This window comes from Crassostrea angulata, chromosome 5 (genome assembly GCF_025612915.1).
Source record: "Crassostrea angulata isolate pt1a10 chromosome 5, ASM2561291v2, whole genome shotgun sequence".
In the NCBI taxonomy this organism is placed as follows: Eukaryota; Metazoa; Mollusca; class Bivalvia; order Ostreida; family Ostreidae; genus Magallana; species Magallana angulata.
In genome coordinates this window covers 59,650,051-59,671,869 of record NC_069115.1, presented here as the reverse complement: position 1 = coordinate 59,671,869, position 21,819 = coordinate 59,650,051, and the positions used below count along the sequence as shown (strand labels likewise).

The 21,819-nt window shown below is 34.5% G+C and overlaps 2 protein-coding genes across 8 annotated transcripts in view; one reads left to right on the top strand and one right to left on the bottom strand.

Annotated features, from left to right (window-relative positions):
• The window catches only part of LOC128183207 (MORC family CW-type zinc finger protein 3-like), a 43,196-nt gene that overhangs the window by 3,036 nt on the left and 18,341 nt on the right, over window positions 1-21,819 (top strand). For 2 of the 4 annotated variants that reach the window (XM_052852128.1, XM_052852124.1), the window contains exons 2-7: window positions 14,037-14,109; window positions 14,528-14,660; window positions 14,773-14,990; window positions 15,617-15,767; window positions 20,280-20,421; window positions 21,076-21,204. In XM_052852128.1, coding sequence (XP_052708088.1) covers window positions 14,037-14,109; window positions 14,528-14,660; window positions 14,773-14,990; window positions 15,617-15,767; window positions 20,280-20,421; window positions 21,076-21,204 — 846 coding nt within the window. Of the gene's footprint in view, window positions 1-11,423; window positions 11,560-11,922; window positions 11,964-14,036; window positions 14,110-14,527; window positions 14,661-14,772; window positions 14,991-15,616; window positions 15,768-20,279; window positions 20,422-21,075; window positions 21,205-21,819 lie in introns of those variants that run through there. The other 2 variants (XM_052852125.1, XM_052852126.1) reach the window with 2 other exon arrangements.
• Window positions 1,861-13,917, bottom strand: LOC128183208 (SET domain-containing protein 4-like). 4 transcript variants are annotated; one of them, XM_052852131.1, is made up of 5 exons: window positions 11,441-11,643; window positions 9,234-9,360; window positions 8,534-8,933; window positions 3,709-3,789; window positions 1,861-1,917 (listed from the first exon to the last, which is right to left on the bottom strand). In XM_052852131.1, exons 1-5 carry the CDS (start codon window positions 11,604-11,606, stop codon window positions 1,876-1,878), a joined length of 816 nt encoding a protein of 271 aa, XP_052708091.1. In that variant the 5' UTR covers window positions 11,607-11,643; the 3' UTR covers window positions 1,861-1,875. The 4 variants fall into 4 exon arrangements, 3 of the variants coding, with proteins under 3 accessions (XP_052708091.1, XP_052708090.1, XP_052708089.1); XR_008243558.1 differs by lacking the exon at window positions 1,861-1,917 and adding an exon at window positions 2,362-2,818 and having other exon boundaries at window positions 3,317-3,789; window positions 11,441-11,676; XM_052852130.1 differs by lacking the exon at window positions 1,861-1,917 and adding an exon at window positions 12,540-13,917 and having other exon boundaries at window positions 2,362-3,789; window positions 11,441-11,614.

Below are 21,819 nucleotides of genomic sequence, written 5' to 3'. Positions count from 1 at the left end.
ACATTGTACATACATATTAAAATATGAAAAATTGACATAAGTAAAGGCGAAAAAAATCAAAAAAGAACAACATCTACACTTAATTACATATATCGTTTCTTAATTTCATACTATAATATTATAAATGTATTTGCCGAGGTTACACATATCTTTAAAATTTTCGTTATTAAACAATTGCAACAGCTTGAACATCGATGGTTTCTCATAAAAATACTGTTTAATGTATTTTTGACGGTATTTAATATATACTGGACACACTAAAATAAAATGGAATTCATCTTCAACATAATTTTTACATGAAAAGCAGTTCCTTTGGGCTCTTTGTGTATTATTGTACCTTCCAGTTTCGATAGCTAAACGATGTGAGGACAATCTTAATTTTGATATACACTGTTGAAATTTTACAGGAACTGACTTTCTAAGGTAATATTGAAGATAAAATCCATCCACTAAATATTTATAAAAATGACATTTCTGCGAATTTTCTATTTTACCAAAAATATCTTGTTTAGCCAAGTCTACGATTCGTTGATTTATGACTTTTAGAATTAGTGAATCAATTGTTTGTTTATTCCAAACTTCATTGAACCCAATTTCATTTAAAATTTTCTTTACACCAGAAGCCCAATTTTTGTGTCCATGTAATTCGCAGTTAATGTACATTTCTTCACAAGCCTAGTTACCATTGATCATTTAAACATATAATTAACTTTGATTTATTATAATTATCAACTTATAAACTAGTATGTTACTTTAACAAAGACATCTAGTTCAACATCATATAAATATTCTTAAAGAGTTCATCCTCAGTCATTAAATTCCAAATGTCCTGGCTGAATAGAGTACGATCATCAAGAATATTCTTTAACATTAGTGATGTAGTCCTCTAGCAATTATCTGGTGCATTAAGTAGGCGTCCTTTTTATACCAAAACGGAATTGCCTACCGATATTGTAGCCCATCACTTTCAGCATCACGATTGAATCCCTGCTAATACATGTATTATAGCACATCACTTTCTACATCCATATGTTATCCTACCGATATTGTAGCCCATCACTTTCTACATCCATATGTTATCCCTACCGATATTTTAGCCCATCTACATCATGATGGAATGTAAACTAATATTGTGGCCAATCACTTTTCCTCTGACAGAGACAATGAAATCACTTTGTCTATAGATCTTGTAGCTGGCACATCTCTTGGTCGCTGGGTGCCTAGATAAACGTATTGTAGTTGTCAAGTCACTGAAGTCCAAGTTAACTGTAGAATATTCCTCTCGGTTTGTACAATAAAAAAACCATAGATTCAACCGTGTTTGGAGACAGTGGAGTATCAAACTGAAAATAAAGTAAATTTGTATTTTAAAAATTCTTGTTTAGTTAGTATAGTAACCAGATGCCTGTAATAATAAATTTGTATTGAAAACGAATTAATACGTCGGTGCTATTTCCTTCAGCACTGTAGGAGTTGGGTAACAGACTTAGGTTTAGTCACATGTAGTAATATAGCCAGATCAGAGCTTACCATAAAGAACTTTTTGACAGCTGTGTAACTGGAATTCCAATACACATCTCATGTGTGGATAGAGTTAATGTGGTGACCCCTCCCCCCAACAGTATACTCAAACTTTATCAAAACAGTCAAGAGAGTTACCTCCGCAGCAAACAAAAGAAAATTAGAAAATTATCAATCTGGCATGCATCCCTACCACACACACAACAAACTGATAGAAGTTGAACTTTACAACCAATATTTTCTAAAGCTTTTCTGCACCAATGATCAGTTACCTTGGTGATCAGATCCTGATTCTGTTTGATGTACTTGGTGAGGAATGTTCTTGCGATCTGTCTGAACAATGTGTTGTTATGATCAGACATTGCAAATCCAGTCAGCACCAACTTCCACTGCTCTCTGAAAATATTCATGTCATCAAACACTGATGACCTATTTGATCTGAGGTAAACTGAAAGTATTATAGGATTTAGAATTCCATATTCTGTTTTCATCTTTTACCCATACATAATTTTCCTTCTATAATTTTTTGTGATTTGAGATATTGATGAGAGCTAGTTCATTACACTTATCATTTTCATTTTTTTAAATTAGAAGATGTGCCAAACCTTAAAGTCCTAAGACCAATTAATTCTTGCCGTATACAATTTCTCTGTGGTGCAATTAATTCATCACTAAATCACATAACTGTATGTGTTGATATCGTGACGTAACAATCACTGGCAAGAAACAGTACCTGCGAATTTGTCTAAGGCCAGAAGATTTCTTTTTTATGCAAGAACAAAAATCCAAGATGACTGTAACGGGATGAGCGGAGGCTACTCCAAACAACAACAAGACATCTTAAATTTAACAAAATTTAATAACAAAAAAAATAAGAGAAAGAAAGAAAAGATAGAAATATAAACACTAAACCACACAAACACTCACACACCTTTCACTCAACAAGAAAAAATATGATGTTTATACAAATGACCAAAAATAAATTAGAAGAGTGTCCGAATCTCCGGGGCTGTAGTCCTGGACCAACTACGGACAACCACAACTAGAGTAGTTTCGTCACCACAATCATCATCATCACCACTATCGTCAACATCATCAACTACAACACCATAATCATAAAAGACATCATCGTCATCACCATAATCATCTACTTCATAATCATCACCGACGTCACCATGAACGACATCATCTACACCATCATCATCGACATGACCATCATCATCATCGTAGTCATCGACATCACCATCACATCGTCATCGACATCACCATTGTCGTCATCAACATCAACAATATGACACTACAATAAGTGTACAAGTGACACCATAACACCATAATAAAAACAATATTGTATAATACATCATATAAGTATCTCACTGATAGTATCAAACTATGATAATGTATAAATAGTATTATATTAAAGGCAACATCTCAAAATATTGTAAGTATATGGTAACTAAGTTATTTGTTTACAGTAAACAATATGGCGTCTGAGACTTCCGGTGACGCACTTCCGCCCAAGTAGTTAAGTGGAAAAAGTGACAATAAATTGTAAAATAAAATAACGCATAGAAAATAGCCCTTTAAATCACCGTTTCTTTATACAGCAATAACAAAAACTGTATTATAGAAAAAGACGAATTCCATTTAAACACTCTCGCTAAAGTCACACATCAGTGAACACACAGGTAACTCTACAGTGAACAATGGTCAAGGTGACTTTATAGGACGACTGCGTAATACTAATAAAAAGACAAAAATTTACAAATAAACTACACCAAACTAAATAAATACTTACCACGGTCAGCTATCCGTGTCCGCGTCAAATGCTGAACTTGTGAAACTAAAACATGCCACACAGGCTTCTAACACGATACCCCCTTCATACACTAAGCACATCTTAATCGCTGGACAGCTCGGCCGGGTATATCTTAGCGCCTATTGTTAGGGTCGGCCAAGCACGTTGCAAAGAATTATGGGAAAAATAAAATCGGGTGTGTTCGATATGAACAGTGATTGTCACAATGACGTCTTTTTGTATCAAATTGTGAGAATATAAAATTATGAGTATGGGATTTTTATCATTTTTTTATACAGTTTACATCTGTCACAGAAAAAAAATATGAGATATTCAATTCTGCAAGGTTCTCAAGATATTAAGACACCTTTAAGGACAATTAAAGGCCTTACAGCTCTGTCCAGTTCATGGCTAAAATTCTTGTGACCAAGAGTAGGTTCCAGGACATACCTTCCATAGAGCAAACCAATTGTCTGTAACAAACAAACATCTCTCATGAAACATACAAAAACATACCAACTTTTAGTTACAGTAAATTCAAAATGTCATCAAATACCAATAGTTAGTGTAACATTCTTAGAGTTTTTCCATTCAGAAAGCTTACTGACAGCCAGTGCATTAATTTACGTTAAGATATTTTATTTATTAGATAAATAAAATATCTTAATTCATTTATATTACAATTATAAGAGATACCAACACCATTGTAAGGTGCATGTAGTGTTCATATAGTGTATGAAGGACGATCTGACACACATCATTTAAATAGGTATATACTGGCCACACAAGTTGACAATTCTGATTATTGTTTGCAAATAAGCTGATCCTAATTGAGCATATTCCAGCAGTGTTTTGTTCCAAAATCGGCAACAGAGCTGTCAAAACTGTCCCATCAGACAGTGGGTGAATGAGTATAATACTTGTACATGTCTGTACAAACAATTAAAAGGTCACATAAAATATGACAAAAGTCACTTTCAGTATGTTGGCTTATTCATTCTGTTATGAATTTGATACAAATATTGTTTCCGATGAGCGGGATACTACACAATTCTACTAAAGCCTACCACAGACATGCTGGTCTGTATAAATCCAAACTAACACAATTTTACTCATCAAGGTAACAACATAGGTATTTGGTTACATTACAAACTGGCTAATGTTAGCAACATCATTAAAAATCTACACTGTAGCCCACCAGCTAAGGTTTACAACGTCATTATAAATCTACACTGTACACATTGGCTAATTTTAGCAATATTATTATAAGTCTACACTGTACACACAGGCTAATGTTAGCAATGTCATTATAAGTCTACACTGTACACACCGCCTAATGTTAGCAATGTCATTATAAGTCTACACTGTACACACCAGGTAATGTTAGCAATGTCATTATAAGTCTACACTGTACACACCGCCTAATGTTAGCAATGTCATTATAAGTCTACACTGTACACACAGGCTAATGTTAGCAATGTCATTATAAGTCTACACTGTACACACAGGCTAATGTTAGCAATGTCAATATAAGTCTACACTGTACACACAGGCTAATGTTAACAATGTCATTATAAGTCTACACTGTACACACAGGCTAATGTTAACAATGTCATTATACGTCTACACTGTACACACCAGCTTCTGTTAACAATGTCATTATAAGTCTACACTGTACACACCATGTAATGTTAGCAATGTCATTATAAGTCTACACTGTACAAACCAGCTAACGTTAGAAATGTCATTATACGTCTACACTGTACACACTGCCTAATGTTAACAATGTCATTATAAGTCTACACTGTACAAACCAGCTAATGTTAACAATGTCATTATAAGTCTACACTGTACTCACCAGCTAATGTTAGCAATGTCATTATAAGTCTACACTGTACAAACCAGCTAACGTTAGCAATGTTATTATAAGTCTACACTGTACACACCGCCTAATGTTAACAAAGACATTATAAGTCTACACTGTACACACCGCCTAATGTTAGCAATGTCATTATAAGTCTACACTGTATACACCAGCTAATGTAAGCAATGTCATTATAAGTCTACACTGTACACACAGGCTAATGTTACCAATGTCATTATAAGTCTACACTGTACACACAGGCTAATGTTAGCAATGTCACTATAAGTCTACACTGTACACACAGGCTAATGTTAGCAATGTCATTATAAGTCTACACTGTACACACAGGCTAATGTTAGCAATGTCATTATAAGTCTACACTGTACACATCAGCTAATGTTAGCAATGTCATTATAAGTCTACACTGTACACACAGGCTAATGTTAACAATGTCATTATAAGTCTACACTGTACACACCGCCTAATGTTAGCAATGTCATTATAAGTCTACACTGTATACACCAGCTAATGTAAGCAATGTCATTATAAGTCTACACTGTACACACAGGCTAATGTTAGCAATGTCATTATAAGTCTACACTGTACACACAGGCTAATGTTAGCAATGTCATTATAAGTCTACACTGTACACACAGGCTAATGTTAGCAATGTCATTATAAGTCTACACTGTACACACAGGCTAATGTTAGCAATGTCATTATAAGTCTACACTGTACACACCAGCTAACGTTAGCAATGTCATTATAAGTCTACACTGTACAAACCAGCTAACGTTAGCAATGTCATTATAAGTCTACACTGTACACACCGCCTAATGTTAACAAAGACATTATAAGTCTACACTGTACACAACGCCTAATGTTAGCAATGTCATTATAACTCTACACTGTATACACCAGCTAATGTAAGCAATGTCATTATAAGTCTACACTGTACACACAGGCTAATGTTACCAATGTCATTATAAGTCTACACTGTACACACAGGCTAATGTTAGCAATGTCATTATAAGTCTACACTGTACACACAGGCTAATGTTAGCAATGTCATTATAAGTCTACACTGTACACACAGGCTAATGTAAGCAATGTCATTATAAGTCTACACTGTACACACAGGCTAATGTTAGCAATGTCACTATAAGTCTACACTGTACACACAGGCTAATGTTAGCAATGTCATTATAAGTCTACACTGTACACACAGGCTAATGTTAGCAATGTCATTATAAGTCTACACTGTACACATCAGCTAATGTTAGCAATGTCATTATAAGTCTACACTGTACACACCAGCTAATGTTAACAATGTCATTATAAGTCTACACTGTATACACAGGCTAATGTTAACAATGTCATTATAAGTCTACACTGTACACACCGCCTAATGTTAGCAATGTCATTATAAGTCTACACTGTACACACAGGCTAATGTTACCAATGTCATTATAAGTCTACACTGTACACACCGCCTAATGTTAACAATGTCATTATAAGTCTACACTGTACACACAGGCTAATGTTAGCAATGTCATTATAAGTCTACACTGTACACACAGGCTAATGTTAGCAATGTTATTATAAGTCTACACTGTACACACAGGCTAATGTTAGCAATGTCATTATAAGTCTACACTGTACACACAGGCTAATGTTAGCAATGTCATTATAAGTCTACACTGTACACACAGGCTAATGATAGCAATGTCATTATAAGTCTACACTGTACACACAGGCTAATGTCAACAATGTCATTATAAGTCTACACTGTACACACTAGCTTCTGTTAACAATGTCATTATAAGTCTACACTGTACACACCAGGTAATGTTAGCAATGTCATTATAAGTCTACACTGTACAAACCAGCTAACGTTAGAAATGTCATTATAAGTCTACACTGTACACACTGCCTAATTTTAACAATGTCATTATAAGTCTACACTGTACAAACTGGCTAATGTTAACAATGTCATTATAAGTCTACACTGTACACACCGCCTAATGTTAGCAATGTCATTATAAGTCTACACTGTACAAACCAGCTAACGTTAGCAATGTCATTATAAGTCTACACTGTACACACCGCCTAATGTTAACAAAGACATTATAAGTCTACACTGTACACACCGCCTAATGTTAGCAATGTCATTATAAGTCTACACTGTATACACCAGCTAATGTAAGCAATGTCATTATAAGTCTACACTGTACACACAGGCTAATGTTACCTATTTTATTATAAGTCTACACTGTACACACAGGCTAATGTTAGCAATGTCACTATAAGTCTACACTGTACACACAGGCTAATGTTAGCAATGTCATTATAAGTCTACACTGTACACACAGGTTAATGTTAGCAATGTCATTTTAAGTCTACACTGTACACACAGGCTAATGTTAACAATGTCATTATAAGTCTACACTGTACACACCGCCTAATGTTAGCAATGTCATTATAAGTCTACACTGTATACACCAGCTAATGTAAGCAATGTTATTATAAGTCTACACTGTACACACAGGCTAATGTTAGCAATGTCATTATAAGTCTACACTGTACACACAGGCTAATGTTAGCAATGTCATTATAAGTCTACACTGTACACACAGGCTAATGTTAGCAATTTCATTATAAGTCTACACTGTACACACAGGCTAATGTTAGCAATGTCACTATAAGTCTACACTGTACACACAGGCTAATGTTAGCAATGTCATTATAAGTCTACACTGTGCACACCGGCTAACGTTTTTTTTATTTTATTTTTTTTTAAGACAAAATTTACAATGACGTTAACCCATATTTTATCATTTATTTGTGTACTCATCAGCTTGTATTCATCAAGCTGATACATTGGCAAAGTTTAAATATTTGTTTTAATTTGTTCTTTTTAGTTCAAACTGTTTCTGTTTCCTTTTCAAAGGTTGAGTTTTTGCAATTGAGAAAACATAACAAATGGTTTGTGCCCCTGCCCATCTTTCCCCTCCACAGTAACAACACAAGTCTGAACTGGAATAGGGGACTTTCTATGGCATTTCACTAGTTGAATTTGGAGAAAACATACCCTTGGTTTATCATAATTGATAGTTTAAAAAAAAAATTCGGATACAACAAACTAAATTATGACATATTTGTATCATTTGTTGTTGTTTTTTCTAAGTATAATCATTGACGTACATTGATTTATAATTAGAAAATAATTGAGTTATATATAAACACATAGGATATCCTGTATACATGTACCTAAGATTCTGTTTACCTGAGATTCTTTTTTTTTTTGGCAATTACATTTACCAGGGATTCTGTTTACCTGAGATTTTGTTTACCTGAGCCCCCACTGAGTGGTTCAGCAGATCCAGGTATGGAGCCAGTGCCAAGTGGTTCCCGTCCTCTCTCACAAACTCTGACCCTGCTGACCGGTAGAACACAGAGCGAGAATTTACACAAAACCATGCCCACAAAAATTGGCTGTACTCAATTTCCTCTCCTGACCAAAAGTTTCTCACTTCCATATATGCCTGCTTCATGTCTGCCATTCTACACTTCACAGCAATTTGAAGCCTTGGTGGAAACAGAGTCATCTCCCTTGGTGAGAAATTTCCAAATGTTTCAAGAGTCTTAGGGAGAACAGAAATGTAGGGATGCCAGAAAGAGTTGCTTCCCTTGTTTTTTTCTTGAAGGAGAAAGAGAGAGAGCAGCTGTTGTCTGGTAAACTTTACATTTTTACTGAAAGAAATCAAAGAAGAGGTGATAAAAAATTATTAACAGAAATGACACTTCAAATTAGAACAATCAGTTTAAACCATTATCTTTTATCTAAACACAAAATTGATAATATAGGTTCCTGAAATTGTATAGAGATCACATGTACTTCATGAGGTACATGATTATATATATGTGGCAGAGCTATTGAATTATGCAGATATCTGGAAACATGTTTACATCCACACAAAGTTCAATGTTACATTGTACATAAAAATATTTTGCATTGGTGGCAAAAAAGAAACATCAAATGAATTAACATACCATTTGACTTGTTCCCCTATTTCTGAGGACAGAACTGTTTCCACGGTGATCAGTAATGGTCTGGGTATGGATATAAGAAGGTCACCGGGAAACAGACGACTCTTTGTCATCATGCCCCTCCCAGTATCTGCAGGTAATGTAAACATATCATTAAAGAATCTGTTATCATTTCAACAAAGGTCCCAGTATCCCTTCTGGTTTCTGTGTAATGTAAACATATCATTAACTACCTGTAAACATTTCAACAAAGGTCCCAGTATCCCATCTAGTTTCTGTGTAATGTAAACATATCATCAATAAAGTACTGTAAACCAACTTTTATTTGCATACAAGAAGTTTTGCAAGGTTTACAAGAGTCTCATTGTTGCGAATATGTCTCACAGCGGACCAGTATTGGCCATATAGTTATAATAAAAAAGCAGGTTTGGATAAGGCTTGGTCACGAAATTTATTCGCTGCGAACCAGAACCTGTTCATTTCAGGTAAATCGCGAAATAAAGTCGTTGAAAATAATAGGTTGTTTATAGTATCTGCCAGCATTTCAAATGTAAACAAAGGTCCCAGTATCCCTCCCAATATCTGGATATACACATTTCAAGCGAAACTTGGTTATAGCGAAGTCCTAGGTACCAGTGGATTTACTTTGCTATATCCGTAATTTGTTGTATTCGTTTTATGAATTATTCATAATAGGTATGAATAGCGTTTTCGCTATATATACATTTTCTTTAAAAATCGGATGGAAAGTTGAAGAATTGATGTCATGGATGTGGAAATAAATTGTTTTAAAATATACACAAAAGTCTCCATAGCAGACAACATTTCAAGTATATACAAAGTTCCCTGTAGCAGTCAACATTTCAAGTACATGTATACAAAGTTCTCTGTAGCAGTCAACATTTCAAGTTTATACAAAGGTCTCTGTAGCAGTCAACATTTCAAGTATATACAAAAGTCTCCATAGCAGACAACATTTCAAGTATATACAAAGTTCCCTGTAGCAGTCAACATTTCAAGTATATACAAAGGTCTCCATAGCAGTCAACATTTCAAGTATATATAAAGGTCTCCATAGCAGACAACATTTCAAGTATATATACAAAGGTCCCTGTAGCAGTCAACATTTCAAGTATATATACAAAGGTCTCCATAACAGTCAACATTTCAAGTATATATAAAGGTCTCAGTAGGAGTTAACATTTCAAGTATATATACAAAGGTCCCTGTAGCGGTCAACATTTCAAGTATATGTATATACAAAGATCCCTGTAGCAGTCAACATTTCAAGTATATGCAAAGGTCTCCATAGCAGACAACATTTCAAGTGTATACAAAGGTCTCTGTAGCGGTCAACATTTCAAGTATATACAAAGGTCCCTGTAGCAGACAACATTTCAAGTATATACAAAGGTCTCTGTAGCAGTCAACATTTCAAGTATATACAAAGGTCCCTGTAGCAGTCAACATTTCAAGTATATACAAAGGTCCCTGTAGCAAACAACATTTCAAGTATATATACAAAGGTATCAGCTGTAGCAGTCAACATTTCAAATATATATATACAAAGGTCCAAGTAGTGGTCATCATTTCAATTGTATTCTCGGTGTATAGTCCTAGAATCTGTTAAATTTTTAAGAGTTCATTTTACATAGTTCCTATTACATGTTGAATGCATATAAATTCTGGTGGGTTTTTTCAACACTTAAAAAAATTACATCAGAACATTTCAAGTAAACACATAAGTCTATGCGCGGATTTAGAGGAGAAGGGGGAGTGGCCGGGTTTAATTTACACATTTAAATTACCGAAAATTTGTCTAGGATCCCCTTGGAAAATTTAAATATCCCTCGGACATTCCCAAGTCAAAATTTTCTGGATCTGCGCATGAAGTCCCATGCAGTATCTGTCAACAGTTCAATGTACACATTTGTTCCAGAATATGTCAACATTTTCAGTGCATACATTTAGTCCTAGTATCATTGTCTGTCAACAATTCAAGTGTATACATATGTACAGAATCTGTCAACATATCCAGCTTGTCCAGTATCATCATTTCAAGGGGACATGGAAGTCTGAAGTGACGGTTAACATTTCAGATGTACGGAGTGACACCACACCATTCACTGTTTAGCTAAGAGAAAAACATAAATAATGCTAACGGCAACAGTTTCTCATTCAGTGAGTGATAGACAGGGATAGACGATTACCTGAGAAATGGGCTGGACATAAATGACATTTCCATCGGAAGCCATGCTTGTTGGATTCCACTTTCATCCATTTGCATAAAGAAATGAGTTCTGTTGACACGAAGATTCCCCCCTCTCTGGTTTGTTTTCTTTTCCGTGTTCTTTTCGTTCTTCCATATCGATACATTCAACAACCTGTTCAATTAAAATTATTAACACGTGTTTGACCAAAAAGAAAAAACGAAAACGAAAACGAAAGTTGCAAATTGTAGCAGAAAAACTTATTTAAAGAAATACCGAAACCCCGTAATGTGCGCTTGATAAACTGATAAAGAACGATGTTTTTGGTAAAATAAAAAGTTTTGATTGCTACATTCTAGCTTTTTAAAAATTATATTTCAATCTTGATATTAATTCTAAAATGTTGAAAATTAGTAAAAACTTACAGAACTGTACTAAACAAATGCAGAAATTCCGGAAATAAATTTTCCGACCAGAAATAACCAAAACAAACATGGCGGTGAGGGGAATACGAACCGCCCGGGTAAGTCAAAGTTTTTATGAAGTGTTGTTATAAAATGCGTCTTGTAGGAAGAAAACAATAATTCCGATTAAGTAATACTTCAAATATGTGTTTATTTTAAATAAATTTGGTGCACGAACTTGATCGTGTTGATGGAAGAAGTTGAAAGTTTTGTCATGTTTGTGGATTTTAAATACAATGTATTAAAACTGATAAATGCACCAACTTAAACTGAACTGCAATCTTACAGAGAGCATGGCTAGAGATACAATGGAGAGGAGGGAAAATATATGCCACATTGCTAGAATATACATTTAATATGGGGAAAGGGTCAAATCATTGGTTTATTTAAGCAAGTGGAAAAGAAACAGAAAGAGAAAGTTAACCTGCTTAAGCAAAGAAAGAAAAACGAAAGTTGCAATTAGAAAAAAAATGCTGCATCATGTTGACATTGTAATGAAAAATAAATGCACTTTATTCTAATGAAACCAATGTGTCATTTATATGTAGGATAAATACATTTTGTTTAAGTTTTGTGTTAAATTTTAGATTGAGTATATGAATGACAATTATCATGATTATAAAGGCATTTCTTACCAGAACTCAAACATTGTAATGTAGTTGTGTAGGGCAGCAATTAATCCAATAATATCATGTATAGTCCATATATTGGTTATTTTTCGCGTTTAGTGTCAACAACACAAGTTGAATTTGTCAACTATGTTTACTGACCTTGATTGGTTTAATTTGTTTTTTGACATGTACAGCCAACAAAAATTTAGGAGTGGATCTTGGACTGAATATTGGAATTCCCCTCATACATTTTAAACACATATAACCCACACATGTCACAATTTTAAATTGTGAGTTAGACAATGTTAGAGTCAAAGGAAGCTGGGTGGAATTAGATTGAGTGAAGTTGTTTTTGCAATTCTGAATTGTGGAATTCAAATCAACTTTCATAGTGACAAGAAAAGCTGTAGTATGCTTATGGTCTAAAGCATCAACAGAATTAAGTGATTATGGTGATGAATTAAGTTAGTGTTGGGGCTTTTGATAGCGTCGACTGATTTGGACACGATGGCCCCGGGTTTGAATCTGGTCTGTCGCTATCACGGTATCATTGGAACCTTGGACAAGTTACTTTACTCTACTTGTGCCCTCTCTCTACCCAGGCCAGGGGTTAATATGGGTACCTGTCACATGACATGATACGAGCTGGCTTTGTGAATGGAAAAGAAATTGCGCGCCATAATTTGGCAGCTCTGCTTGTATGCTCCCCAGGGAGTTGAGGATGCTATGGATTGTGCAGGTCTTCCCAGGGGGTGATATGTAGAAGTCGTTCGAGGCAATTTACTAAGTATTTTGCAAGAAAAACTATAAACCCCTACTTTTACTTTTTCCTTTTACCCGGTCCCTGTACCAAAAGGTGCTGGGACAGTCCTGGATTTATCATTGTATGCTGTTTTAAAAGGGGATGTTTTTTCTTAGGATTTTATGTTCTTGGATACACAATGTGCCATTTTGTTCCTTTTTAATGGATAATCACTACTGTTTTTGAATTAAATGTAAGTTTTGCAGAAACAGCTTTTAAAATTCTGTATAATGTTTGCTGTTTGTTCAGGTATTAAAGTTTTACATGTTTATGGGGAAGTTTTAGCATATAGGACTAATACAGGAATTAATTTGTCTGAGTTGGATATTAGGCTTATTGGTCTACAATTTGCTTCAGGATTGCTAACATGAACTACTGATGGACTACTGAGGGTAAATTAAATGTAAGTTATCCGTTAACTGTGAACTATTCTGAGCTGTGGTGTGTTGCAGAAAACGCTTAAAACATGTGTATTTTGACACCTTAGTCCTAATATCCTATTACATTTTTCCTAAATCAAGTAGTAGTTTACCTGTTTTAGTTTCTCTGTCATTGTAGTTATTGTACTGTGTTTTGGGTCAGGTGATAGGTGAACTGGTTTACCTGTGTTCTACCTGACAGGTATTCCCTCATGTCAATACAGTGTTTATTGCTTGCCTATGATTTTACCTTTTATTTGGCTTAAAGCATTAGTTTATATTGATTCTTTTTCATTTAAGGTATCTCCTGACTATTTACACAGTAATTCCACCAGTCATACCTGGGCATTCTCCGCTGTGGCAGAACTCATTGGTAACTTCTACATCATGCAATATACAGATCACCAAATACAACTTAGTTTTACTTTTTGAGTCTCATCTTCACATATTTAGGCTGGTTATATCTACTTATCTCCACTTCCCAGTTGAAAAATGGTGAAAAACTCCTAACTCATGTATATTAAAGATATTTAAATAGATGTCTTAACTTATCACATACACAAAATATCTCTTTATCCAACAATGTCCAAAGGGACTGATATAAGCTTGATTCTTTAAACATGTTAAACTGGATCTTAAACCAACTGTCCTGCTCTTTAATGGCTTTTTGCGTAGAAAAGAAACTCTAATGCACAGTAAAAATTATATATGGTGTTTTTGGTCAGAACAATCCAGTATTTCTGCTAGTAAAACTTAGACTGAATAATTGTCTTTTTGTTAATGTGCTGCAGACAATGCATATGATCCTGATGTTAATGCATCAGAGTTATGGATTGACAAACGAGATATCAATGGGAAAACCTGCTTGACTTTCACAGACAATGGGAATGGCTTGGTGCCAGAAAAACTTCACAAAATGCTCAGGTCAGATTTAAAAGTTTGTTTGAAAAAAATATTTTTCTTTATCTTTTTGATTTAAATGTACATATTATCCTCAGTTTCAATATTTCCAATGAATTTCTTTCTTTACATTCAGCTTTGGATATTGTGAGAAAGTTGCCGTTGGTAATCATCAGCCAATTGGTCACTATGGTAACGGATTCAAGTCAGGCAGCATGCGTTTGGGGAAAGATGCCATTGTATTCAGCCGCAGAATGGACGTGATGAGTGTAGGCCTTCTGTCACAGACTTATCTTAAATCCATCAAAGCAGAGACAGTGTTAGTGCCGATCGTCTCCTGGGACCTCCCCAACAGTATCCTTTGATTTGTTAACAGGTTAAGGCAATATACAAAAGACAATGCTCCAAAGACATTTGCAGTAACATCAAGCGATATATTTGATGAAAGGATTGTAACTGTAAGGAATTATCTTGTCTTTGATTGGGTTTGAACAAATGTCCTCTGATTTCGTCATTGGACCAACCAGTTAAAATGTTATAATGGGCAGGGCTACTGTCCTGTTGTGGGAATAAATTCCCTCTACACTGCAACGTGTTTTATGCGTTTTGAGATCACTGTAGTAGGACAGGTATGTTCTGGAAAATTTTATCAGCTAGAGCAGATGGATTTGAATAGTGCAAAAGTCATTTGATTTTCACTCCATTATATATATATATATATATATATATATATATATATATATATGCATTTATAATTACGTTTAAAAAAAGCAAAAAAAACAGCAGAATGCGTTGTTAAACAATTTTTGTAAACATATATATGAAAATTCCGTTCCAAAATGAGTAGGAAAAAATTTAGAAGTCAAATATATAAAAAATGTTGCTTTCCTTTAATATTCATGGAGACACCTGCAGAATTCACCATGGTCAATTACTACAAGAATTGGACCCAATTATTTTTCTCCTTAATTCTCGATCAGAAACTCGACGGACGACAGTGGAGGGCAAACACAATCTGTCTGCCATCTGTAACAACTCCATCTTCAAGGATGAGAAGGAACTGTTGAGTGAACTCGACTCACTGGAAAAACTTAGAACAGGGACCAGAATCATCATTTACAACCTCACAAAGTAAGAACAAAACTACCTCACAAAGTATGGAAGAACTACCTCACAAAGTAATTGTAAAACTACCTCACAAAGTAAGAATAGCACTTCCACACAAAATAGATATAAAACTACCACACAAAATAAGGGTAAAACTACATCAGGAAAAGAGGATTAAACTACCTCACAAAGTAACGGTGAAACTACCTCACAAAGTAAGGATTAAACTACCTCACAAAGTTAGGATAAAACTACCTCAAAAAGTAATGATTAAAGTATCTTACTTTAGTTAGGATAAACAACTACACAAAATTAAGGTAAAACAACTTTACAAAGTAAGGATATAACTACCACACAAATTACGGATAAAACTCCCTTACAGAATAATGGTAACACTACCACACAAAGTAAAGATAAAACTACCTCAAAGAGAAAGCATAAAAGTACTTCACAGAGTAAGATTAAAACTACCATACATGGTAAGGATAAAACAACGGTAACCTGCTTTAGTAAGGATGAATCTACCTTACTTTAGTAAGGATAAAACTACCTTACTTTAGTAAGGATAAAACTACCTTACTTTAGTAAGGATGAATCTACCTTACTTTAGTAAGGATAAAACTACCTTACTTTAGTAAGGATGAAACTACCTTACAAAGTAAGGATAAAACTACCACACAAAGTAAGGATACAACTACCACACAAAGTAAACATACAACTACCACACAAAGTAAACATACAACTACCACACAAAGTAAACTTATACAACTACCACACAAAGTAAGGATACAACTACCACACAAAGTAAAGATACAACTACCACACAAAGTAAACTTATACAACTACCACACAAAGTAAGGATACAGCTACCACACAAAGTAAGGATACAACTACCACACAAAGTAAGGATACAACTACCACACAAAGTAAACATACAACTACCACACAAAGTAAACATACAACTACCACACAAAGTAAACTTATACAACTACCACACAAAGTAAGGATACAGCTACCGCACAAAGTAAGGATACAACTACCACACAAAGTAAACATACAACTACCACACAAAGTAAACATACAACTACCACACAAAGTAAACTTATACAACTACCACACAAAGTAAAGATACAGCTACCATACAAAGTAAGAATACAACTACCACACAAAGTAAGGATACAACTACCACACAAAGTAAACATACAACTACCACACAAAGTAAACATACAACTACCACACAAAGTAAACTTATACAACTACCACACAAAGTAAGGATACAGCTACCGCACAAAGTAAGGATACAACTACCACACAAAGTAAACTTATACAACTACCACACAAAGTAAGGATACAGCTACCACACAAAGTAAGGATACAACTACCACACAAAGTAAACATACAACTACCACACAAAGTAAGAATACAACTACCACACAAAGTAAACTTATACAACTACCACACAAAGTAAGGATACAGCTACCATACAAAGTAAGGATACAGCTACCATACAAAGTAAGAATGCAGCTACCACACAAAGTAAGGATACAGCTACCACACAAAGTAAGGATACAACTACCACACAAAGTAAGGATACAACTACCACACAAAGTAAGGACACAGCTACATACAAAGTAAGGATACAACTACCACACAAATTAAGGATACAGCTACCACACAAAGTAAGGATACAGCTACCACACAAAGTAAGGATACAGCTTCCACACAAATTAAGGATACAGCTACCACACAAAGTAAGGATACAGCTACCACACAAAGTAAGGATACAACTACCACACAAAGTAAGGATACAGCTACCACACAAAGTAAGGATACAGCTACCACACAAAGTAAGGATACAGCTACCACACAAAGTAAGGATACAACTACCACACAAAGTAAGGATACAACTACCACACAAAGTAAGGATACAACTACCACACAAAGTAAGGATACAGCTACATACAAAGTAAGAATGCAGCTACCACACGAAGTAAGATTACCACACAAAGTAAAGATACAACTACCACACAAAGTAAGGATACAACTACCACACAAAGTAAAGATACAACTACCACACAAAGTAAAGATACAACTACCACACAAAGTAAAGATACAACTACCACACAAAGTAAGGATACAACTACCACACAAAGTAAGGATACAACTACCACACAAAGTAAACTTATACAACTACCACACAAAGTAAGGATACAACTACCACACAAAGTAAGGATACAACTACCACACAAAGTAAGGATACAGCTACATACAAAGTAAGAATGCAGCTACCACACGAAGTAAGATTACCACACAATGTAAGGATACAACTACCACACAAAGTAAGGATACAACTACCACACAAAGTGAGGATACAACTACCACACAAAGTAGGTAGAGTACAACTCCATAAAGTACAGAATGGTACAGTTTTTCATAGAAAAGATGTTACAACTTAACAAAGTAAAGTTAGATAGTTAAACATCACAAAGCAAGGATAGGACATCCTGGCAAAGTAAGGATAGTGAATCATGGCAAAGTAAAAATAGTTAAACAATAGTACTACAACCTCACAAAGTTAGTATAGAACAGCTTCACAAAGTAAGGCTAGTACAACCTTACAAAGTAGAGATAATACAACATCACAAAGTTGGAATAGAACATACTGACAAAGTTAGAATAGAACATACTGACAAAGTTAGAATAGAACATACTGACAAAGTTAGGATAGAACATACTGACAAAGTTAGGATAGAACATACTGACAAAGTTAGGATAGAACATACTGACAAAGTTAGGATAGAACATACTGACAAAGTTAGGATAGAACATACTGACAAAGTTAGGATAGAACATACTGACAAAGTTAGAATAGAACATACTGACAAAGTTAGAATAGAACATACTGACAAAGTTAGGATAGAACATACTGACAAAGTTAGGATAGAACATACTGACAAAGTTAGGATAGAACATACTGACAAAGTTAGAATAGAACATACTGACAAAGTTAGAATAGAACATACTGACAAAGTTAGAATAGAACATACTGACAAAGTTAGGATAGAACATACTGACAAAGTTAGAATACAACATCACAAAGTTAGGATAGAACATACTGACAAAGTTAGAATAGAACATACTGACAAAGTTAGAATAGAACATACTGAGAAAGTTAGAATAGAGCATACTGACAAAGTAAGGATGATACAAGTTCACAAAGTAATGATAGTACAATTTTACAAAGTAATGATAATACAATTTTACAAAGTAATGATAGTACATCCTGACAAAGTAAGTATAGTACATTCTGACAAAGTAAGTATAGTACATTCTTACAAAGTTAGGATAGTACATCCTGACAATGTAAGAATAGTACATCCTGACAAAGTAAGGATAGTACAATCTGACAAAGTAAGGATAGTACATTCTGACAAAGTAATGATAGTACAATTTCACAATGTAATGATAGTACAATTTCACAAAGTAAGGATAGTACATCCTGACAAAGTAAGAATAGTACATCCTGACAAAGTAAGGATAGTACATTCTGACAAAGTAAGGATAGTGCAATCTGACAAAGTAAAGATAGTGCATTCTGACAAAGTAAGGACAGTAGAACCTCTCAAAGTAAGGATAGTCCATCCAGACAAAGTAAGGATAGTACAAGTTCACAAAGTAATGACGGTGCAAGTTCACAAAGTAATGATTGTACATCCTGACAATGTAAAGATAACACATTCTGACAAAGTAAGGACAGTAGAACCTCTCAAAGTAAGGATAATACATCACCACAAAGTAAGGATAGTACATCACCACAAAGTAAGGATAGCACATCCCCACAAAGTAAGGATAGTACATCCCCACAAAGTAATGACAGTGCAAGTTCACAAAGTAATGATTGTACATCCTGACATAGAAAGGATAGCACATTCTGACAAAGTAAGGACAGTAGAACCTCACAAAGTAAGGATAGTACATCTTGACAAAGAAAGGATATCATAGTACATCCCCACAAAGTAAGGCTGGTGCAAGTTCACAAAGTAATGCTAGTACATCCTGACAAAGTAAGTACAGTACATCCTGACAAAGTAAGGACAGTAGAACCTCACAAAGGAAAGATAGTACAATTTCACAATGTAATGATATTACAATTTCACAAAGTAAGGATAGTACACTTCACAATGTAAGATGACAGATGATCATATTGAAAGAAGAATAATAATACAACCCTAGTGTGCCACTATATTTACTTTCCCCTTCTGCCTTTTTTCCTTATTTTTAATTGGTTTTGTAATGTTTTAATACACTACACTGAAGATTAATGATCAAAATGATACCAAGCAGGTAAAGGTTTTGAGAATGTGGAAAATTATAAAATTGTACCTTTAATTTGTTTGATGCATAAATGATGGATATTCATGTGGCAATCATATGAATTTGTCACTGTTGTTTGCCTAATTGGCAAATAGCCAAGGATACAATGATACTGATTGCTTAAAGATAAATGATTATGTTATTGTAATCTTTCTCTAACAGAAACAACAACTCGGGGAACCTTGAGCTGGACTTCCTGAGTGATCCTCTGGACATCAGAAACCCAGAGTCCCACTTGATCGATTACTCAACAATAAACAGGACAGTCCATGAAAAAAGTCCAGAGTATAAAGTCTCACTAAGGGTAAGATATTCTCAGAATACTTGGATCCCACTTGATTGATTACTCAACAAAAAACAGAGCAGTCCATGAAAAATGTCCAGCTTACAAAATATCACTGAGTGTAGGATTATCTCTGTAAAAACTATCATGTTAAGTGAATAAAATTAAAGCACTGTTACAATGTACAAACTCTTGCTTAGGAGGTATATCTAGAAGTATTGTGGTATTCTGTACCTGACAGTTTCCATATTTCTAGAAGTCTTTTTAATTTTCTGTAACTGACTATTTCATTATATCTAGAATTTTTGTAGTTTTCTGTTCCTGACATTTTATTTTTTTTGTACCTGACTATTTCACTTTTTCTAGAAGTATTTTGGTATTCTGCACCTGACTATTTCACTATTTCTAGAGGTATTGTAGTTTTTTTGTAACTGACTATTTCACTATTTCTAGACGAATTGTAGTTTTTTGTAACTGACTATTTCACTATTTCTAGAGGTATTGTAGTTTTTTGTAACTGACTATTTCACTATTTCTAGAAGTATTGTACTTTTCTGTAACTGACTATTTCATTATATCTAGAATTTTTGTAGTTTTCTGTTCCTGTCTATTTCACTATTTCTAAGGACTATTGTAACAGTAGTATTCTGTACCTGACTATTTCACTTTTTGTAGGAGTATTGTAGTATTTTGTACCTGAAGCCCAGAATGAAGATTGTTGTTCGTGGGAAAAAGGTGAAAACAAAGATAATCAGTAAGAGCTTATCAGAGACTGAGACGGACGTCTACAAACCAACCTGGCTTGTATCCTTCACAACAATGAATTGACAGAGTATAAATCTACCAATTAACTACATTTTTTTTTACTCTCATTATTCTTAACCCACTTTGTTTTATTAACCAGTTTTCCAATGGAAAAACCTGGTTATTAAAATGGTGAAAATGGCGGGTGGGCGGGCAGCTGCCAAAAGGGTACCCTCATTGTACGGATAACTCCTCCTACAGTTTTAAAAATAGGAAGTTGTTCTTTTGCAGATCAATTGTACATACATTGTATATAAGAGGTGTGCATAGTTGCTAGGATTTTGATTTCTGATAATTTATGAAAAAAATATCAGCTTTTGACTTAGTCAAGTTTGGCAAAATATTGCTTATAGGGTACTCCACTTCACTGGATACAATAGGCAGAGTTTATCAGTTCATGGTTGACATGGATTATGGATACATAAAAGAAAACCCGGTTTGCTGTCACAATGACAGCTTTTCACTTGCAATGATTTCACTTGAAATGAGAAAACAGAGGAATTCACATGCATGCCTTGATTTGTTAGTATTTTTTTTTTTTTGGAACTTACAAATCACTTCTACATATCCATTGTATTCGAGATAACAGTGTTCGAGATATCGAAGTTCAATTGT

Bases quoted from the DNA above. Each gene is read 5' to 3' on its own strand.
- LOC128183208 (XM_052852130.1), bottom strand. From the start codon at position 11,606: ATGTATCGATATGGAAGAACGAAAAGAACACGGAAAAGAAAACAAACC. The intron at 8,934-9,233 runs GTATGTTAATTC...GATTTCTTTCAG, and splicing joins ATAGGGGAACAAGTCAAATG to TAAAAATGTAAAGTTTACCA. The intron at 3,790-8,533 runs GTAAACAAAATC...TGTTTGTTACAG, and splicing joins ACCACTCAGTGGGGGCTCAG to ACAATTGGTTTGCTCTATGG.